This window comes from Vicugna pacos, chromosome 35 (genome assembly GCF_048564905.1).
Source record: "Vicugna pacos chromosome 35, VicPac4, whole genome shotgun sequence".
NCBI classification, from domain to species: Eukaryota; Metazoa; Chordata; class Mammalia; order Artiodactyla; family Camelidae; genus Vicugna; species Vicugna pacos.
This window is the reverse complement of record NC_133021.1, coordinates 15483605-15506249: the sequence shown is the minus strand read 5'-3', so window position 1 is coordinate 15506249 and position 22645 is coordinate 15483605. Positions and strand designations below refer to the sequence as shown.

The 22645-nt window shown below is 42.7% G+C and overlaps 1 protein-coding gene and 1 pseudogene across 1 annotated transcript in view; both read left to right on the top strand.

Annotated features, from left to right (window-relative positions):
- Window positions 1-1592: 1592 nt before the first annotated feature.
- Window positions 1593-19087, top strand: LOC102532429 (matrilin-3-like; annotated as a pseudogene).
- Window positions 19088-22085: 2998 nt separating this feature from the next.
- The window catches only part of LOC102532168 (WD repeat-containing protein 35-like), a 45569-nt gene continuing 45009 nt past the window's right edge, over window positions 22086-22645 (top strand). The window contains exon 1 of the mRNA XM_072955013.1: window positions 22086-22247. Within this exon, the coding sequence (XP_072811114.1) occupies window positions 22224-22247 (24 nt within the window). The 5' untranslated portion in view covers window positions 22086-22223. The remainder of the gene's footprint in view (window positions 22248-22645) is intronic.

Below are 22645 nucleotides of genomic sequence, written 5' to 3'. Positions count from 1 at the left end.
GGACAAGAACTTCTCACTTTGGCGTTGCTTCTTTCAGTCTTCTTAGTGTCCCCTTCCCATTATAACATTCTAGCTTCTAAGATCCTCCGAAATAGGTGAATTCTCACCAGGAGTTGAGAGACATTTTCCCTCCTTACGACTCTCACTTTGCTAATAAGTTGCTCCCACTAACACTGACGGAGTTGTGTCAATTCTGTGAGGTTTAATGGGATGAGAAATTGAGAACCACTGCTCTGTGGTGATGAGAATGGAGAGGGGTGTAGTGGGGTGGGTAGAGAAGATGAAAGATGGGAGGTGGGACGACCAGGTGCCAAGGCCACAAGGTGGGAACAAGCTTGGTGTCCTGCAGGACCGAGGAAGGCTAATGTGGTTGATGTGCGGAAAGCAGAGTAAGTTCCAGATGTGGTCAGTGAGGTAGACCAGGTGGCCATGAAAAGGAGTTCGGATTTTACTGAAAGTGAAGTTGCAAGGCTTAATAAGAGAAGTGATTTTAAGGTTACTATGTGGAGTGTAGATTTCAAAAGGCAATCGTCTGAAAGCAAGAAGACCAGACAGGATCTGTTGGAGCTCGTGTTCGTTGTCATGTTTTACCATCCAGCTCAGAAGTGACCCCTCTTTCTGGTTTTGTCAGGCAAAACCAGTTTCTCCTTGAATTCAGCATGGTCCCTTAGACAAGTACACTATTTATGCTTCTTTCTCTCCCGGTAGACTGAGTTCCTGCTGGGTCCCCTGGTTGGCCTCCAGCCCTGTGCTGCCACAATCGCTCTTCTGGAGAGGAAGTGGGATAAAGGGAGAGCCTTTGAAGCCTGTCCGTACAGGCTGTCCTTCCAGCTAACGGGGGCTCTCTGGGGAATGTATGTTTGACTTTCTATTCCCGGTAATACAAGTTCAAATGTTTACGGATGTTTGAAGCTGGGATGAAAGCATTTCTATTCATGCTGCTAGAATCTGTGAGGCTTTTCTTTTCTTTCTTTCTTTCTTTCTTTCTTTCTTTCTTTCTTTCTTTCTTTCTTTCTTTCTTTCTTTCTTTCTTTCTTTCTTTTAACTTGGGTTACTTGGCTGGGGAAAGGAAGGTAGTGTGAGGATCAGAGTGAATCCTTGAGGCAGGTAAACCTGGATGGGGCTGGACGGCAGAGTCCCGGCCTTCTAAACTGGGAGCCTGGGGCGCCGGCCACAGGCGCCTGGAGGTCAGGAGGGCGAGTGGAGGGTCGGGCAGTCCCCGGGTTGTACAGGTGAGGCAGAAGTTTCGAGAGAGACAGAGCCCGGCCAGAAGGCTCCGGGCTGAGCCCACTCAGACAGGGACGGGCGGCGCAGCGGGCCGGGGTCAGGTACCGCGCCGCTGGCCAGCTTGTCCCAGACATTCCGCGTCCGCGGCGGCGGGAATGCGCGGGCCCGGCTGGCCGCTGCCCCGGGGCGGGTTCGCGGGGCGGGGCGTACGCCCGAGGGGCGTGGCCCAAGGCCACGGGGAGGGGCTCAGGACCGCGGGACCTTTAAATGAGCAGCTCGCGCGCCGGGCACCGGCCCGAGACTGACCCAGCCAGCGAGTGAGCAACTACCTGCTGACTGACACGGGCAGCAGCACCGAGACAGTCATGCCGCGCCACCTCCCGGGACTGGTCCTGCTGCTCTGGCAGCTGCTGCTGCTGCCGCCCCCCCGCCGCCCCCGGCCCCCAGGCCCGACCGGGCTTCCGGAGGTTGGAGACTCGAGGCCCAGGGGGCAGCCCTGGACGCCGTCCCGCTCTGGCCGCCCCCACCGGCGCGGCCTATGCGGGAGTCGGCCAGCCTGGCGGGGCCCGCGGCACAGGTATGGCCTGGGCGAGGGCAGGAGGGAGATCCAGGGCTGGTGCCAGCGGAGTGGATGGATGGGCACGGGAATCCAGCGTCGAATGAGGAGGAAAAGCCTCCGTCATCCGACAAGTGTTTCTTCCATCCCAGTCTGCGCAAGACCATGGTGCCGGAGAACAATCCCCTCCCCAACGAACTCTGGAAAACTGAGATCCAGAGAAGGGAAGGGAGATGCCCAAGGGCACTCATAGCCAGGGCTAGACTTTGAATCTCTAGAAGTTAGAACTCCAGCAACTGCCCCCCTGAGATTTGGACAGGGGGGATGGGGCAACTGTGGGAACACAGGGTACCTCCCAGCTCTCTGACCATTTCCACCTCTGGTTCAGTTCAATAAACCCTTCCTGAGATTCTGCTTTTAGTTCTCTGATTGACTGGGCCCCAGCCCTAACCTGTACTCTCTTACATTCTCAAACACTCAAGACACTTTGGGTCTTTGGCGAACAATTTCATTTCTCTTTTGGGTCAGTAGTTGGTTCCTGTGGCAGAGCAAAGCTCCTAGAGCAGCAGAGCTGGAAGATCATCTGACCGAATCCCTAACAGTACATGTAGGGAAACTGAGGATTGTCAAACCAAGGGGACTCAGCAAATCAGTCTCAGAGCCTGGGGTAAAACACAGAGCTCAGGTATTCCAAGCATGGGTGTTTCTACTGCTCCAAGCTACCAAGCTCTTAATATGGTTTATATGAGAGTTTATCTTCGTTACCAAAAAGTCCAGCTTCAGACTTGTTAAAGAGAGGCTGCCCCAAACCATTTTCTGGATGTTGAGTCTCATCTGGCCAGTTTCATCTGCCTCAGCCTGATTTGTGTTGTTTACCCCTCCTGCACCTTTCTGGATAATGTTGATGAAAAGCACAAGGGATTCTTCCCTGCCCCAGCTCCACTGGGCTGGATTTGAAATGGTGAGAGCATTGTCATTGAGACGGGCTGTGCCAGGGTTTACAATGGTTAAATTCAGCTGGTAGCTAGTTGGTTGCTCCAGGCCAGGCAGGAATGGGGATAAGGGGAGAAACTTGTCTCCCAGAATTAAATATTACCTCTGGTCCTGATCCACTTCCCTTGGGGATGGAACTGGGAGAGGGAGGAGGGATTCTGCATTGGGTGGTCATATTTCCCCTAAGCAGCACTCGTCCTTCATTACCTGGGATCCAACTCAATATTGAATGATAATTCTTTAACAAACACCACATTGCACTCTTTTCCAAATTCCCTCCTTTTTGCATCCAGAAATTGCTAAGCTTTGCTATGGGCTTTTATTTCTAGTGGAACTATCAGAAATTAACAATTACTGTGAATAAGGAAGCATTTTAGGAAATTCAGATTCTCCATTTTCTTGGTTTCTGAGAATCAAAGTGCTGTTAACTAGTAAAGAGGAATGAGATTCAAAAACAGTGAGGAGAGGGTCCAAATCAGGAAGTGAGCAGATAATCACAGAATGTCCTGCCATCCGAGTTAGGCCCCCTGTATTTTCTATTCCTGTGGTAATAAATTACCACAAACTTAGTGGCTTAAAACAACACACATTTATTATCCAGGAATTCTGTAGATCAGAACTCTGACACTAGTCTCACTGGACTAAAATTAAGGTGTCAGCAGGGCTGCGTTCCTTTTGGAAAGATCTTAGGGGAGAATCTGTTTCTTTGTCTTTTCCAGTTTGTAGAGGCTGCTTTCATTCCTTGGTTCGTGGATTTCCCCCTCCATTTTCAAAGCCACCAAAGGCAGGGTGAGTCCTTCTCACATGCCGTCTCTCGGATTTCCTCTTCTGCCTCCCTCTGCCGCTTTTATGGGCTTCTGTAATTACATTGGACCCACCAGAATAATCCAGGATTGCCTCCTCATCGCAAGTCTTTAATCACACTTGCAATGTCTCCTTTACTACATAAATTAACATACTTACAGGTTCTGGGGGTTAGGATATGGACATATTCATGAGGTGAGGGGGGTTATTCTGCCCACCTCACCCTCTGTAACCTCCCATAGATGATTCCATGTGAAAAATCAAATGGAGAAGGAAGGAATCTTGCATGTTTACTTTTAAGAACATAACCTAGATATTAGTAAGGGCATCATTTGGATGTTAGTGACAGCATTGCTAGATACATAGTTTTCCTTTTACTCCAGTTGTGCAAAAACATCCAGATCCATCCTCCAGAAAGACTTTCTTCTTCTTTGCTCTTGATGCATAGCAATCAGGGATGAAATGAAATTCTGGAGTTGTTAAAAAAAAAAAGAATTAAATCTTTTTGACTTAGCTAAATACATGTCATACAGCATATTTCAGGCTGGTGGCTCAAAGTCAACATGCAGGATGTTTACTAGGTATATGAGATAATGTTGATTTCTGTGGTGGAAAATGTTGCCTCAGAGAGAGGCAACTATGCAGTGAAAAGTCCCTTTGGGATAGGAGTTAGGAAACCTGGAATCCAATCTATGTTCTACAGCTTTCAAGCTCTTATACCTCCTTGAGACTCAGGTTTCTCACCTGTAAAATGGGAATAAGAACAACCTCTGCATCTCTGACATCACAGGGTTGTGGTGTTGGAATCCTATGATCGCCAAAAGGTTACTGAAAGTAGAATATTATTTACTTTTCTAATTAAATACATCTAGGAATCAGGATAAAACCAAGAGGATAGTTTTCAGTTTTTAAAAGAAATCTATATAGATGCATAATTCCTGTTCCAGACAGGGCTTTTTCTGTCATCAACTGCTTAGCCTAGGAATTTATTTTGAACAAATAAAAACCTGTTCGTTCCCCCGCTACACATGAAGTAAATTGCCTTCTTAGAGTAGCATCAATTTCCAGCCCCCTATTAGGAAAGAAAAGACCCTAATGACACGTCATGCTCAGGTATCTCGTTTCCATTTAGGGCTTGGTGTATATGATGTGTGTGTGCGTGTGCGTGTGGGTATGTGCTGGAACAGAAGGAGGAATGACCTGAAAAAGGCTTCTCTCTTAGCCTGGCCAGACTTTTGGACTTGATTTTGGTGGTTAGGAGAGAGAAGAGAGTAGAATGAGATTGTCAGAGGGGAATGAATAAGACGAGATGAAAACAGAAATGTACTATGTAGCTACAACATGCCAGGTCCTTTTGTGTGGGAAAGATACAAGTTCCTTGAGGGCAGAGAATCTGGCTGACTTGCTTTAGTAGCCCTTTGGCTTAATACCCAGTAAGCTTTCAAGAAAAAAATTTGGTAAATGAAAAATGAAAGAGGTCACTAAGAGAGTTCGGTGGGGGCCGTAGGATGGAGATCAAGTCAAAATCTCTGCTTCTTAAACAAGACATGTTCACAAAGATGCAAATGCAATACACATGGATCAGATTAAGTTCCACTTAATCTGCTTCTTTCCACTTTCAAGCTATAGCTCAGTGCTAGCTGGGCCCCAAAATCCACTAAACATGAGTGAATGACCAGTTGGAGGGAGAATTTAGGGCCACTCTGGAGTAGTCTTCACCGCCTTGGGAGTGGAGTAAAAGAATGATGCCACCAGGAGAACACATGTTCCTCGCCTCAAACTGCCATTGCCTGAGGGGTCTGTGAGGCCTGGGCAGGGGAGTGAGCCGTGAGGCTGCCCTGTCACATGGTTCAGGCACTGTCCCGTTGCCTGAGGTGCACAAAGTGCCCAAGAAAGGTCTGGAATCTATTTATTCCTGAGAGTCAAGAGGAACCTTTGAGCAGAACTTTACACAGAGGGATGAGACTCCAAGTGAAATGTGAGGGCTTAGCCAGTCCATAGGAGAGATGTTTAGGGAAAGTCACACCTTTATGTGAATTCTCACTAGTGTGTTCTGAAGGCCTCAGTGCTTTCAACATCCAAACGGAGGGTGGTCTTGGGCAAGTGAGCAAACGGGGGTAACATGGGGTCAGAGGATGCTGTGTTGCCTGGTCTCCAACCCCAGAGCTCTCCAGGTGGGAGAACTGCCGAGTTTCTGACTGTGGTCTGATCATGGCTTAGTCATTTCTGTTCCCCACACCCTTATTTGCAGGTGTTTGCAAGAGCAGGCCCTTGGACTTGGTGTTTATCATTGATAGCTCCCATAGTGTACGGCCCCTGGAGTTCACCAAAGTGAAAACATTTGTCTCACGGATAATCGACACTCTGGACACTGAGGCTGTGGACACACGGGTGGCAGTGGTGAACTACGCTAGCACAGTGAAGATTGAGTTTCATCTCGGTACCCACTCGGATAAGCAGTCCATGAATCGGGCCATGGCGTGGATCACACCCTTGTCTACAGGCACCATGTCCGGCCTGGCCATCCAGACAGCGATGGATGAAGCCTTTACAGTGGAGGCAGGAGCTTGGGGGCCCACTTCCAACATCCCTAAGGTGGCCATCATCATGACAGATGGGCGGCCCCAGGACCAGGTGAACGAGGTGGCGGCTCGGGCCCTGAGCTCTACGCTGTGGGTGTGGACGGGGCAGACATGGAGTCTCTCAAGATGATGGCCAGTGAACCCCTGGACGAGCACATTTTCTACGTGGAGAGCTATGGGGTCATTGAGAAACTTTCCTCTAGATTCCAGAAAACCTTCTGTGGTAAGTCTTTGCTTCCCACTAGAAAGGGTGTTATAGTCAGACATCGTGTATCCAAAGAAAAAGAGATTTATTCTTTTTTTTTTTTCTTTCTTTTGGTGGAAATTTTAAGGAAAACTTTTATAAATAATTTTTTTGTGCTTTTTTAAAAATGAATTTAAATACAATTTGTTGATTAGGAATATAGAGCTGCCTTATATATGTAACTTGGTTTGCTCATAAAATCTTCATGTTTGCATTAGAAATGTGAAGTTTTGGAAATATCCAGGATAAATGATCCTGTGTTCCCTGATGGGGTCAGGAAAATAAATAAATAAATAAATAAATAACTCAAGACACCTCTTTTCTCCCTTCTGCCCTCCACAGTTTTTCCAGATGTTTTCTTTAGTTTTACCATCTCTAGGTTTAACAGAACCCTGTTTGTTTTCCTGCAGAAAACGGGGAAGTGTGTCCATCCACAGAAGAATCAGCAGGCTTACATTCCAGCGGAACTGTCGGAGTGCACACAAAGGAATACTCCAGTTTTCAGGTTGGCTCTTTCTCAGATTACTCCTTGTGGATGGGCAGGATTAGGGACCAGGGAGACTGAGATTTCAGCTCACTCATGAGCTAGCACAAAGCAGGGTATTTTTTGTTTTTGTTTTTTTGTTTTCTGATCGTTCTGTTACTGTCCTCCTTTCTTCCTTTAGGATAGAGTTTAAATACGAATATGCTGATTTAATTAGACTTTTTAGCATGAATCAGCCAAATCCACGAATATGAATCCATTCAAAGTTGATGTTTGCTTTTAGTCACTGATCAGAATTGCGAATTTGTGGGACTCAAACTTTTTAATTTTAAATTTTAGTTTTGTTTTTCTTCTTAAAATTTCTATTTCTCTCTATATTCATGCTTTATGTTTTTTGTCATTTGTAGATAATCTTTCAAAGCCCCCTGTGGAATTATCCAGGCAGGTGTGGACAGATTTCTAGCTCAGGTGAATTTTAGCAGTGTTATTATTACTTTTTTTTTAGAGGAGGGATATATTTAGTTTATTTATTTTTAGAGAAGGTACTGGGGATTGAACCCAGGACCTCCTGCATGCTAAGCATGCACTTTACCACTTGAGCTATATCCGGGCACTGCCCTGTTCGGGTGAATTTTAAAATGTAGATACCTTTGGCTATATAATCTATTCCACATTTTGTATTTTCAACATGCATTTATTGATCACTGACGATACAAAGAGAAAGGTAGTCCCTCTCTACTATCCAGCAACAGTCTGAGGGTGGGGATGAGACAAACAAGTGAATCAATAATTACAATTATAAATTTCAAGGAGACTTTTTATATAAATGAAGGTGAAACTCAGCAGTCAACAATTTGTCAGGAAATGGGAGATGAAGTCTCAGTCAAGACCTAAGCCCGACCTGGCTGAGGCCCCCTTGTCTTTCCTGCCCCAGGACACTGGCCCTTCACAAACTGTCCTTGGCTTTGGTGGCATCTACTCGGCATTCATTGGTTTCCCAAAAGAAAATGGCTTTCTTTCTCCCAGGAAAACCCCTTGTGCTTGTGGGTGAGAGCTTTTGCATAAAGATACTAGTCTGTGGCAAGGCTGGGTCTCAAAGCTAGCACCTGGGGTTGGGGGTTGAAGGACATACAGTAACAAGTGGTGAGTGGCCATCTTTTCATTCTGGTACAAAAGGCCTGCTTGTTCTGGGGAAAAATGTCCTCTCTATGGAAAAAAGACTGAGGGGTAGCTTGTTGTAGTCAACGGGCTGGAAAGATTATTCCATGAAAAGGCCCTTCTTAGGAAAATATTAGCCTTATCCTGTTGCCAAAAAGTGGAGGCTGGGTAACCTGCCATGAGGGTGCCGGCCTCCTCCAAAAGGCCTCCTTGGTTTCTCAGAAATGACTCCATTCATTGATTCTTCTATCAAAACATGTCACTAGGAAAAAAAAAAATCCAAAGAGATAGAAATGACTCCAGGAGCAAAAAGATGAAGATGCAGTTTAGCTAACATAATCTTATTTATTGTGTTTTTCCTTTTCTTTTTACCGGTTTGTGTATAGCATATGAGTTTATTCTCCTGGCAGATAGGAGAGCCCCTGAGGTTGCATGCAAATACATTTGAGTTCAGGAACCCATGTTGCATTTTCAGAAGACAGTTACCTGCATTGCCCTCCACCATTTGCATGTTCAAACACATATTGCTGCCCAAGAGTGAGTGGGTTCCAGGCTGAGAGGAATGTCTGAGTGTGAATTCTGTTTAGACACAACTATAGAACCCTTGCAATCTGGGTTCTGGTTGCTGTGGGACCACTAGCTCATAGAACTTCAGGAAGTACTTTATTGTTCTCCCTGTTTCTTGTTGGGAAGCAAAAGTCTTTTTTTCTGGTCAGGTGGATATGCTGAATAAAATATCAAATTGCCTGCCTCCTGTAAATGTTTGGCTAGGCCTCCAAATTCAAAATTCCCTTTATCCTTTGAGAAGTCAACCGCAAGATCTATGATTTTAAATTAGTAACATTACTAGTTACTAATTTAAACATTACTAAGAGTGGTATTTGTAATAGGCCAGGGACAGAGGAAAAGAGCCAGTTTTTATAGTGAACTAAAGATAGCATTGGAGAGGAACCCAGAGAGCAATGTGTTTTTGACATGGGAGAGAAACTATCTAAAATGCTTCTTACGTGTCAACACTGACTGTTATAAATTTCTTTGCACAGCTCTGGACCCATGCGTGCTTGGCACACACCAGTGCCAGCACGTGTGTGTCAGTGACGGGGGAGGCAAGCACCACTGTGAGTGCAGCCAAGGCTATTCCCTGAATGCTGACAAGAAGACGTGTTCAGGTGAGGCCTGCTTAGGGGATGGCGGCTGACTGTGACTGACGCAGGGACTCACTATCTGGGCTGGAGACTGGCTTTATGCTTTTCTCCTCACTGCCTTTTGGCTGGTTTTCTGTTGTCAACGATTTTCCCTGAGAGGGAACAGGAGAAGAAAAGTGAGATAATACATAAAACAGCCTCTGACGGGACTTATTACTAGTTTTAGAGAGAAGGGCCAGTAGGGAAAAGGGCTAGTGTGGAAAGGGGCCCAAACTCTTGGTCCTTTTGAGGATTTGAATATTTTACTGGATTTTTTTAATTAAATAATTAATTAAATACAAGCTACTCTAGCCTTTGTGACTATAGACACTCGTGGAATCTAGAAATGGAAGAAAATTTAGGGAGGTTCTCACACATCGGCCATATGAGCCATCACATATAGTCAGTGAAGAATGGGAATTAGGTCCATTTTGTAAAATCCTAGAAAAAAGTTTTTGAGAGGAAGAAAACTTAGAGATTGTTTAATTCAACATACTCATTTTATAGGTTGTGAAACTGAGACCTAAGGAAGGGGAAAGGATAATCCACATCATGGGGCCTGGTAGTGAAGGAGCCAGGATCAGAGGTCGTCAGTTCCTAACCTCTAGGCTGGCAGTCTTCTTCTTGTGCCTGTCTGTCTTGTTTCATTAGCAGTGTGTGTGTGTGTGTGTGTGTGTGTGTGTGTGGTATGGCCCATAATCATTTATTTACCACATTTCCGATATGTTGACATTTGTCCTGATCATCTTTTGATAGCTATTGATAAGTGTGCTCTTAACACTCATGGGTGTGAACACATCTGTGTGAACGACAGAGCGGGCTCCTACCACTGTGAGTGCTACGAGGGTTATACATTAAATGAAGACAGGAAAACGTGTTCCGGTAAGTGGGGGAGGGGGCTCTACTATTGCTTCCCTGTCTGCCTGCCTCCCTAGCCAGTGTTAGGGAGGGGGGGTCCATCGATGGGGAGCTTGGTCTCTTTTCCTCTCTCGCCATCTTGGGCTTTTCCCACCTCTTATTAGAAACGTTAGAAACAGGAGCATGTGTGTATTATGACCCACATGTGTGAGTGTGTTGTTCATTTCCTTCTCTGTACCCAGCCCTAACAGTCCTTTCCAGATGCTAAAGACACTTTAGTAGATTAAAATTACATAACACTCCACAAGATACTTATTACTTATAAAGGGAAAAACAGTACGTTTATAGTGGAGAAACCTGGTAGACACCACTTCAGCCAAGTGAGCAAAATTAATGTCACCAGCAATGACACATAGTGATGTTGTGGATCCCCTGACATGATGTTCTGAGGGCCCAACAACACATCTGTGGTATTCTTGCTGAAAACTCAGAATCATGAGGAAGCCTCAGACAAACCCAAACTGAGAGACATTCTACAAAATAATTTTTCAGTAATTTTCAAAAGTGTCACTGTATGAAAGGCAAAGAAAGGCTGAGGAAATGTCCCAGATTGGAGGAAATTAAGGAGATGTGACAACTTAATGCACTTTGTGATCCTCGATTAGATCCTGGACCAGAAAAAGGACGTTAGTGGTGGAACCATTGGCAAAACTTGAATAAGGTCTATAGATTAGTTAATAGCATTGTATCAGTCCTAATTTTCTGGTTTGATAATAGCACTGTGCTTGTATAGGATGTTAACATTTGGGGAAATGGGGTGAAGTGCAGGATTTTTTGTACCATTTTTGCAACTTTTTCGTGAGCCTGAAGTGATTTCAAAATGAGCAGTTCAAAGATTAAAAAATAGTTTAAAAATATGTCAGTACAGAGAAAAGATCACTGAGTGGCAATTTGGGTCTTGAATTCTGATGCTGCTCTGAGTCAGTTGGTCTCCTTTGGACTCAGTTTCCTTATTTCTTACAAGAGAGGGTTGAGCTATGGTTTCTTCAAACTCTAGTTCAATGTCTTTCTGAATCTAGTATAATTATCCCCACAACAGTTGGAATCCCTCAGATTCAGCATAAATACAACAAACCTACAAGGAATGCTTTACAAAGTATTTATGAGATACTCAGATAATGAAAACTCAGTAAAAATGATTGTGAACATGAGTTGAGGACGATCGAAGTATAATATTATGTGTGTAGGATTTTGTTTTACTCAGCTAATTTATTGGTAAGAACAAATATGACTGATGGCTTTGAATGGTTTCTAATCAGTTTTCTGCTTCTGCATTTCTACCTACAAATAAGAAGATTTCTCTATATGGGTAATAAAAGACTTTTCCACGTTTAATTTCTTTCCTTCTGGACTTTGGCAGCTCAAGATCAGTGTGCGCTTGGTACACATGGCTGTCAGCACGTTTGTGTGAATGACAGAGCTGGATCCTACCACTGTGAATGTTATGAGGGCTACACTCTGAATGAAGATAAAAAAAACATGTTCAGGTAAAGTCCATTCAGTAAACTCTTTCACATGTGGCTCTTTCTACTGTGGTGAAACCAACTTGCAATTTACCAAGAGAAGATTCTTAAAGGTAATGTAAAGAATCGGGCCTCAGACATTCTACCATGTTTACAGACCAAGACATAGTGCTCAGAGGGCAACGAGCTCATTAGGTTTTGCAAACATAGCTTACTTCAGACAATTACTTGGAAATGGGTAGGCAGTGGGGGATATGAGAAAAGCTAATTGAATGCAGGGTCCTTATTCAGGAAAATTTTATAGCTCTGTAAAGCAAATAGGAAACTTCAAAGGAAGTCAGTTGGACAGTAACTATTTGGTGTGATAGGCTGAAGTGATCTTTTTCCAATTAAAACTTGGCCTGTAACTTTTCTGTAGAGTTAATCTTAAAGCTGGATCGTTTCAGTAAAGGAGACTTTGTAAACAACTGAATTAGACCCACACAAATCTTCCAGTAAGTTTGAAGCAAGTCCTTTCCTGACAGTTTCTAGATGATCAATCTTAGGTCAATCTGAGCCTTACGACTTGGTGAGGGAGCCCATGCCAGCACTGCTAATCCTCATTAGTATGATTTAAACTCACTAGCAGAACAGGGTGGCATTTATAATGTACAAACACTCCTTAGAGAAGCTCCTAGCTCTCTGAGTGGTGTTTCGTTTTAGCATACTCAATATTTTTTTTAGGTTTTATGTGTATTTTCTTCTCCCTTGAGGAGATACATTACATTTCTCTTGATCTTTTCAAGAGAGATTAAAAGAAGTGGAATATCACCAAGTCCCCTTTTTTAAAAAAATGAGATCAGTACAAGAGTACTGAGCATCTATTGATTCCCAGGACTGTGCTAAGCACTGTGGGGCTATAAAGTGGAAGCTTCTGCCTCTGGGTGCAAAGAGAACCAGCACCTTAAGGAAGCAGGGACTAAGTAGTCAGGGACTGGTGGTACTAAGGGCGGCAGAGGCAGGATGTCTGGACCAGACACAGAGGGGTTGGGGCTGGAGGTGGGCCTTGGAAGGTAGGGGAGGTTTAGATGGAGAGCAGCAAGGGCAAGGGGCGTGGCTTGTGTTGGTTTGTTCAAGGGTGGAGGGACTAAATCGCCTGGATGGAGAGGATTCATGGTCACACATTTCAAACCATCACAAATATTCCCACTTGGTACTTTAAACTGAGGCCTTTAAACAGAAGGCCTGGAAAAAGGAAACAAAAACAAATTTAGATATAAACTAACAGATATTATAGAATAAAAATGGAACATTTTATTAAAAAAAGAAATCAAAGACGATTTTCAGTTAATGCAGACAACTCCAGGCAACACTTCCAGGTAACAGGAGCTGTTAGCACCGACTGTGTACCATGTACAGTTCTAGGCATTTTAGATGCTGTCACACATTTACTGCTCACAGAAACTTTATGAGGAAACTGAGGTACAAACAGATTAAGTGACTTGCCTGTAGTCACCTGATTGCTGAGTAGCAGAGCCAGGATTTGAATCCAGGTACTTGCTCTGGTGGTGACACATTCTCTCAAACACTAAGCCATACCATCTCAGGGTAGAAAGCACAGGAGAGCAAAAGGAGATAGAAGAAAAAGACAAGATGGGGCAGTTAGTATTTTTCACACTTTAATAATGAATGCCATTCTAAAACTGGCTGCATGACATGGGCCAGACCCCCTGCAATGACCTGCCTACCCCTTGCTGGGTAGTGGGAAGGTTTGTAAATTAAATGTGGAGCCGCAGATCAGGGGCCGGAGGCTGCAGACTTGTATGCTTGTTATTTCTGGAGCGGCTGCTAAACTGGGATGAGGGGAAAATGAAATGCTCTGCTATTTTGCTGCAAACATCTGAATTGTAGTAGTGAAGGGGAATATCACTGTGAAGGTGGATTACATAGAGCCATATGTTTCATGAAAAGTGTTTTGTAGGCAATAGTGAGCCACGGAAGGGTTTTGAGCATGGAATGACACTTAAGAGAAGAGTTAGAGGGGAACAGATAAAGTAGTTTGGCTCCTTTAGTGGCCGAGGAAGAACCTATGTCTCCCAGGAAGCCCTTGCTCCTTGTAACGTACTTACTTGTGACAGGTAATAAATGCTTCCTTATCCAGTCATACACCATCGTCATCACTGTCATTGCTGTTATTTTTGTCTCTATCTCTGTGCGCGTGTGTGCACATGCATGCAAGCCATTGTTTTCTGTCCCACTGTGTATGTATCAAGGGCAGGCCCTCAGTCAATACAGTCTTTTTTGGGCAGCATCAATTTAGCTCCAGGTGCAGGCCAGGTAGGTCCCTAATAAGTTATTTTTGGTGATGGCGAAGATAATCCTTTGTATAGGTGGAGATGTTGGAGGCATTTATGGTCATCAGGAAACGCCAAAGGTAAGTTCTGGAATAGAATCAAGACTCAGTGCTGCCCCAGTGCTGTAGGTAGGAAGAAAAGAAGGTATCCAAGATTTCTACAAGAAATAAAAAGGAAAGTGGTATATGCAATAAAAGGCGAGGCTAAAGAGATGTTAGGGAAAAGGGAAACAGGTCTTCTGAAAACACTTCGTTGATGATTGAAGGAGTCATTTGCTGTACTTGTTGGGACCAAACCAAAGGTTCTTTTCTCCCAGAAGTCTGGGTTTGGTTTCCTATTGTAATCTGTGAATATTTTATTTCTTGCCCCACTCCTGGTCAGTTCGTAACAAGTGTGTTCTGGGCTCTCATGTTGCCAGCACATTTGTGTGTGAATGACAGGGCCGCCTCTTCCCACTGCGACTGTTACAATGACTACACCTTGAATGAAGACAAGAAGACATGTTCAGGTAAGACTGTCCCTTTAAGCCTAGTTCATGTGGCTAGGACAGTCTTCTAGGAGTAAGCTCTCTTGTCTTCAAGTCTGGAGCACAGTTCTGAGTCTTGCTCCTGGTCAGAATCCTCCAGTGGTTCCAGGCTGTCTTCAGAATGGAATAATTCTACTTTTCCACCAGGCATTCTTTCTTCTGCGATCTGACTTCATCATTTATCTGTTTTTTTTAATACAAATTTATAGATTAAATAAGCAATGATGGAAAATAACAGAATAGGGGTTGGAGGAAACTATTTCAGGTTGGGGGGCTCTCTCTGAGGAGGTGACATTTGAAACCTGAGAACTGGCAGCAGGTAAGTTGAGACTGGAGGCTGGCCGGAGGAGGGGGAGCAATGCTAGGCCCTGTGTGGTGGCTTTAGAGGGGAGAGAAAATGAAAGGCCACCAGTGTGACAGAAGCATGACCAGCCAGGAGGAATGTGGTGCAAGCTAGTTCAGAGAGTTAGGCAGGGGCCAGATCATGCTGATATCCTGGGGCAAGGGAAATTCTATGAGAAATGGGAAGTCATGGAGAGTTTGAAGCAGAGGAATGACCTAATGCTGTTTATATTTTTAAAAGTCACTCTAGCTGCTGTGTGAAGAGTAGATTGAAGAGGATGGAGAGCAGAGGAAATCCAGTTTGGAGGCCATTGCAGTTGGGCTAGGACAGTGGCATTGACGATAGAAGTAAACTGATTCCAGATATGTTTTGGAGGGAGGATGAATAGGGCTCGGTGATAAACTGGATGTTGGGGATAGAATGAGGGAGGAGTAAGGATGGCTTTCGTATTCCACTTGAGCAGCTGGGGGGATGGGGCATCTTTACTGAGGGAAGACTGAGAGTGAAGCATATTTGGGGAAGAAAACTCAAGGGTTTTGGACTGGTGTTTTTTATGCTCCTGTAGATTGTAAGCCCCAGCCCCGAAGGGCAGTAGATCTCTGTATTCCTAGCATCTACCATTATACCTGAGAGTTACTCAGCAGATATTTCTTCATTTGAAGTCAAGTATGGATCAGTTCTTGGGAAGGGTGACAATAATACGGAGCAGCTTGCTTCTAGAATTTGAATACGTCTGGGTACTGTCGCCCGACCTAAGTGTTTAATCTTCAGAAAAATCGGTCTTGGGCATTTTTTCTTCTCCTGGAAGGTGAGGATTCCAGCATGATTTGTAGTGGTTTAGGCTCTGACCTCACTTGTTTTAGCCATTCACTTATTTATTTGTGCAGCAAGTATTCATGGAGCTACTGTCATATATCAAGAACTCTGTTAGGTCCGGAGGAAGGACCTGGAGACAGATTAATATTTTGTGGTTCACAGTGTACAAGTATCGCACTACTTTTGTTAAATTTATTCCTAAACATTTTATTCTTTTCGATGCTATTGTGAATGGACCCATCTCTCAACTTTCAATTGCACAACATCCCAATTTTCCATAGGGTGTTTTAGTGAGGATGTTACACTGAGCCCCTTCTCTCACAGAGCTTACAGTTTGTCAGGCAAGATACACTGGAAAAGTGTCATAGGTACCAGTTTTATACTTTGTACAGGGATGATGGGCATATACTTGATATTCAGTAAATACTTTGGGGCTTACTAATTAACCAATTGAGATGGGGATTTGAGCTGGCTATCCCTGAAAGTTTCAGTAGGATTTGGACAGCTACATAGGTTATATTTAATCAAGTGAATTTGTGGTCCCCCAGCCTCATATCTTCTTTGTAGCACATGGGAGAAAATGTAGGCGGAAAGGACTACGCCCTGTCCTCAGGTAGTACTACTACTCAGCTGGAAGATTATACATGTTTTCAGACCTGGGAAGTTACTCTTATTTCTGTTAGGCAACTTTAGGGGTGACGATACTGAGTAGGAATAGCTGCCTCACTGAATTACAGAAAGAAATTCGGGTTAGAATTATCATTCTCCCAGGTTCTTTGCTTGAATGTTAATAGAAACCTGAATTCTTAGTTCCAAAGTATTTATGGGTAAGAACTAGAATTCTCAGTTCAAACCATTCAGTGGAATAAGTCTGTATAGGAAATCGGGAATTACCTAGTTTTAATCCTTAAAATATTCTAACCACACAAATAGAGGACCGTTTTCCTCATTTTCATTTCTTATTGAGGACACAGGATCACAAGGAGATTGCCTTATCTCTGCATTCTGGGCATCTTCTTCTTCTTCTTGTTTTTTTTTTAATTAAAAATTTATTTATTTGGGGGAGATAATTAGGTTTAGTTATGATCAGAGGGAGGTACTAGGGATTGAACCCAGGACCTTGTGCATGCTAAGCATGTACTCTACCACTTGACTTATGCTCACTACCGCTTGGGCTATACCCTCCCCCCGCATTACATCATCTAATTAAACACTTACTTTATATCATGGAAAATTTTAGACAACCACAAAAGTATAGAGAACAATATAATGAACTCTCATGCTACCATCCCACGGCTTTGAGAGCTGTAAACTTTTCCTCAGTATCTCCTAACTCAGTTTCTTCTGTGACACTCAAATTCCACAGTGTTTTCTCATCTTTCTTTGTGCTCTTATATCCTTTTCTCTTCTAGAGAAATGCATTTAGGTAAGTCTTAAAAATGGAAGTACTGAAGCACAGATTTCCTGATTTGCTATGATTTCTGATTAGCTGTAAAACTTGTGTACTGTCCTTCTCGTCAGCCACTGAAGCACAAAGACTCATCTCCACAGAAGATGCTTGTGCGTGTGAAGCCACACTGGCACTCCGGGATAAGGTCAGCTCGTATCTGCAGAGGCTGAACACCAAACATATCCTTTCTGGAAGGTTTTCTGCTTCTGCTTGAAGCAAGCTGAGGTACTAAAATTGGGCCGACATTCCACAGGATAAGGAAAAAGTTCGTTAAGTTTCGAGATGAGCAATAGTAGCACATAGCTTTATTTTCTAAATTTAGAATTCTTTTCAAATGTTTTAATAGACTGTTATGCCTATCTTTACTTATGTGTAAAAGCTGTGTAATTATTTATTTTCCTAGTGCTTTTTCACAGATGTAGAAGCTCCTCACTGAGCTCTGTTTAACAGGTGGTGCTATTCTGCTGATTCCTTACTATGGCTTTCATATTCAGAACGGGTCAGCTGATTACCAGGGTGTGACGGTGCAGAAGACACAGAGCTGTGCACTCTCTCTGTCCAGCCCAGTGGTCAAAACGCAGACTTCAAAATGGAACATAGTAGCACCTCAGCAACCTTCCAAATCAGTTGTTTAGCCAAAGAAGTCACTCAGGAAAAAGTACTTTTTCTTAGCGCAGCTCAAGTGAACTGACAACACCATTCTAGTCATCCCAGAGGAGTGGTACTCAGACTGAGATGGGGCCACCCCAGGAGTCTGCAGAGACCTTCAAGGGGTATTGGTGGGGCTGAGGCAGCACAGAAAATGTTAAAGGAATCAGTTTCCAAATCCTTCGCTTCCTTACATTGATCTGCCTAAAATGTGACTGGGGGTCAGTTGGCATTCTCTTTTCTCACCTCTTCAGTACCACCATTCTCCTAACTTTATATAAAAAAGGCATACCTCTTACTCAGCCTGCCCTTTACTAAGGTGAATTTCTTGGAAAAGTAAACTCTCCAGAGAGCCAAATAAAGGGTAAATTCAACAGATTATTAATGAAGCCCTTATAGACATATGTCCCCCAATGAATTCCATTAAGAGATACATTTCTAATCAAAACTTACCTTTTGTTTTAAATGATTTTATGTCAGAATTTGTAATTTGTTTATTGTTTAGATCAACTGTGTGCCCAAAATAGTTGTAATGATAACTCAAATGAGATCATTTAAAAAATTTAGAGCCCATGGTCAAAGAAAATTAATTTAAAGGTAATTTCGATATAAATGTGTATTTGCTTGTTGTCTGTATAAAGTTTACATCAACGAAATACAATAGAGTGATCAAGAACAGATTTCCAAGATTCAAAGTAGAATAAAATTCTGTAGAGAAAGTAGAAATACAATTTCAAGGAAATATTTTATTTTAGAAGAATGATAGTAGTATTAATTCAGTATGGTATTAATATTACATGGGATACATTTGAAAGACAGATTTAAATTTTATTTTAAAGAGTCACTATTTATAATATAGCAGAAATTGCGTATTTTGTAACTAAACTTAAGAAAAATTTCATATAATTTAAATATGTATATATCCATATAATTTAAATATAAGATATCATTTGTCAAAATTACTTTAGGGGATATCTGAGCAAAAATGTTTGAAGACCACTGCTTTATATCATGCTCTCTAAAGAACAGAATATCTGAGTTTTAGAGTAAATTAGATTATTGATGAGAAAACAATTTTACTCTTTTTGTTCAAAATAGAACTTAAATGTTTTTTCTTGTATTGAAGTGTTTGAAAGTGTGGTTGCATTTTCTAATGTCTAAAAATATGTGGTGTTAGCCTTAACAACTTGCCACTCGATGACATTTTGGAGAAGTTGCAAGCAAATGAATATGGACAAATACATCGTAAAATAGCTCAATTTTTTCACCTGGAAACATGGAGCGCTTGGTGTATTTAATAATTCGGCACACTTCAATATTCCTGCTAATAATTTGCCATTACAAATGCTTGAATGTTACCGGATAAGTAGTGTGAGGACCTTCTGGAAAATCAGTTTCGTTTTTCTAAGGAAATAAATGTCCATATCCTTATTAAGAGCAAACTTTAGTGTCTCTAAGCTATGACTGTGAAATAGTTGGTAGTAAATAGAATGTAAAGTTTCATATTTCTTTCTTTCTTTACTAATTGAGCCATTTAATTTTTAAATGTTTATATTAGTAAAATAACCATACATACAATGGGAACTTTTGATCTATTTTTTTTCTTGATAATATTTATAGTATAAACCAGGCTTATTATTGAGAGTGTAAATTGTACAAAGTATTTACACATAAAAAAATCATACCATTAAATTGAGATGAATATAATTTAGAACTTTATCTTCAACACTTTTGGTTTTTGATCATTTTTGCTAAAGTACTGCTGAAACTATGATCGGGGATTGTAATACACGTACCTAAATATAGTTAACACACATCAAGTGAACTGTTATATGCCATTTTTAATTCATTTTGATGTGAGAAAGAAACACACAACTAAAGACTTTAGTTGTGAATTAAGAGTATTATAACTTTTTACCAAGGACAAAAAAATCCTAAGTTTACTTTATCGTTTTACTTTAGGATCCAATCAATAAAATTATGTATTTATAAATATTACTATAACAAATAACAAAACCTAATGTTTTTAAAATGTTAATGATAAGCCTAACTTTTTTCACTTACATATTTGATACATATAATTTTTTCAGCTTTAAAGCTTGTAACTTTTAGAAGAAAACAATTCTTTAAATTGTATACTACTCATTCTTTTTTGGTTTATGTTGTCCTTAGTATAATAAAAACATCATTATCTTTATATATTATTGTCATTTTTTTTTGGGTGACATCAACTTTGTCTATTAACACATTTCCTTAAATTAAGCTGAATTAACAACTGTTTTGAATATGAAACAGTTCCTTGTCACAGGACACACTGTTGTGGCTCTTTCTACAATTTAATTTCATGCTTTTAAGATTACAAATGTAAATTCATGTTAAATAGAAAGGCTTGAATCAAGAATCTTGTGGGAGAGGGAATACAACAAAATTACTTAAATTTAGATAAAATGATGAGGATGCATTAATATATGCACCTGAAAAGCAAATGTAACCTACAAATGTAAACCCAGGAACAGTAAAAAAAATCTAAATATAAACTGTAAAGAGAAGAAATGAAAAATGAACACATCACGGCAGTATATATTATATGAAACATATATTGTTATTTGTGAACACTTTGAAAGGACCTAACACAGAGCAAGCATTCTTTTCCAAACTTGTTTGAGCACACAGTTATATTAATATATCACCAAAAAATGGTGCTATAGGAGGGATAAATGAGACTGAATGTGCAAGAACTAGGGAAAGGAATTAAAGAGAGATGAATTTTCAAGAATGTAATCATCAGTAGTTTCAACTAATCATGTCTTAAACTTTGACCAGTTGATTGGAATCCCCTGGCTTGGATAATTGATTTTTCTCTTGGGTCCAGTATAGGGCGTTCATGAGCAGGTGTCAACACATCTTAAGAATGTACAGTTTGGTGCTGAAAAAAGATACTCATACATTTGAAAACAAATAAATATATTATCTGAATGGGATGGGGGTTAAGTTTGGAAAGAATTTCCCAGGGAGACCTGATTTGTGTGTTTGACTAGGCACAAATGACCAAGAAGGTAGGAACATCAGAGGACATATAAAATGGCTTTGGAAGCAGACAGGCGTGGTGGGATGAAAAAAGCAATACTGGCTTGTATAGAGTAGGGTCACCAACATAAAGACATTCTAAGATTGAAGGAAGATCTGCTTTTAGCTGGGGTTTAGATTTGATAGGAAAGAAACTAGGACCATTGTCAACTTTTGAGTATGCCGGGTGAGGTAATAGACTCAGGTCAAAGGATTTGAACCTTATTTGCCTGAGATGGGGAAAGCCTCTAGGTGGGGAAATTAGCTACTGCTGCATGAAGTACGTCCTAGATTATATACAACAGTGGTAGCTACAAATATGGTAAAAGTGAAAACGAGAGATAAAAAACAGATGAGACTAGAGGGGAGGATATAGCTCAAGTGGTAGAGCGCATGCTTAGCATACACAAGGTTCTGGGTTCAATTCCCAATACCTCCTCTAAAAAGAAACAAATAAGTACACTTAACCCCCCCCCCCTTTAAAACAATACATAAATTAAGGAGGAAAAAAACAGGTGAGACTAAATAATTTCATGCGAGTTTCTGCCCTATGTCTAAAACTGTGGTCTGTAACTCTCCAAGCATTCAGAAAGGACAAGGAGAACTGAAGGAAAAAATAAGGCAGAAAAAGGAGAGAATATAGAAGAGTCGATGCCAGGCAAGAAAATACCAAACACCTCAATCACTTAAAAATGGAAGGCTATGCCCAGTGTCAATCACATGCTGTAACAGCCCAAAGCGCACACAGATTCCCTTCTATAAGGACCCTTGGGTTGCAGTAACAGCTTAAATAAACTGTTAAAAACTTCTAAAACAAACAGAATTGACGCAACCTCCTACCCTCAGATTGCTCCAGGGAGTTCTCCAACCCCCAAAGGCACAAAGGAAGGTTTGCAACCTGAAAACGCACGTTTGTACCAACATTAGGCCAACGGTGCCAGCCTGCCAAACGCCGTGAATGACTTTGCCCTTTCAACAACGCTGGGACTTTTCGGCTGACACAACACCGCATCGTCAGGACTTCAGTGGAGTGGGTGCCTTTACGCCTGAGTTGATACTGACCCCTCGGGCGAGCTCCACCAAGACCGTCTGAGGTGTGGCCGGTCCTCGGAGCCCGCCCGAACGGAGGGCGGCTGAGACGACGAGGCAGGGGCGTGAGGGCCGCCGCCCCGGCCCAGACGCACGGCAGTAAGGCCAGAACCGTTCCCACTTGGCCCCGCGACGTCCGCGCGGGAGTTCGACGCCCCGCGAGGCGGGGCGACGCCGGAAGTGTCCCTCGGCGCCCTGGACGGCGGCGGTTGCGACCGGACGGCGGCGGTTGCCAGCGCGACAGGAGCTTCCCAAAGCCGCTGGTGCTCTAGACAGGAGATTTAGAAGTTTCTTGTTGCGGGCTCTGACTGCTGGGCTCGTCCTGTCGGGGTCCCCAGGATGTTATTTTACCCGAGTAAGAAAGTGAGTTTCCCGGCGTTCGCCCTCGCTGCTCCTCCGATCTCTCGTCCGGCGGGCGATTCCCGCATCCTGCCTTAGAGGCCAGGCGTCGTGATCGCGGCTTCGCCATCCCTGCTCCCACTTTTCTGCCTGGTCCAGCCTCGGACCTCCTGCTGAGCCCCAGCTAGTCCTGGTGGAGCCAGCAGCCCTCTCGCACGATTCTTTCCCATTCCCGCCCCGGGTTAGGTCCTTCTGGGGGAACTGCAGGACCTTGCGTGCTTCCCTATCCTTCCTCCGCCACCTGTTGCTGATCCAGTTGACTTAAATTCTTTGGATTATCACAGGCCGCTGAGCAGGAGAAAAATAATAACAAAAAGGAAGGCAAAGTGTGTGTGCAAAGAGAATATGGATTGATGGTATAG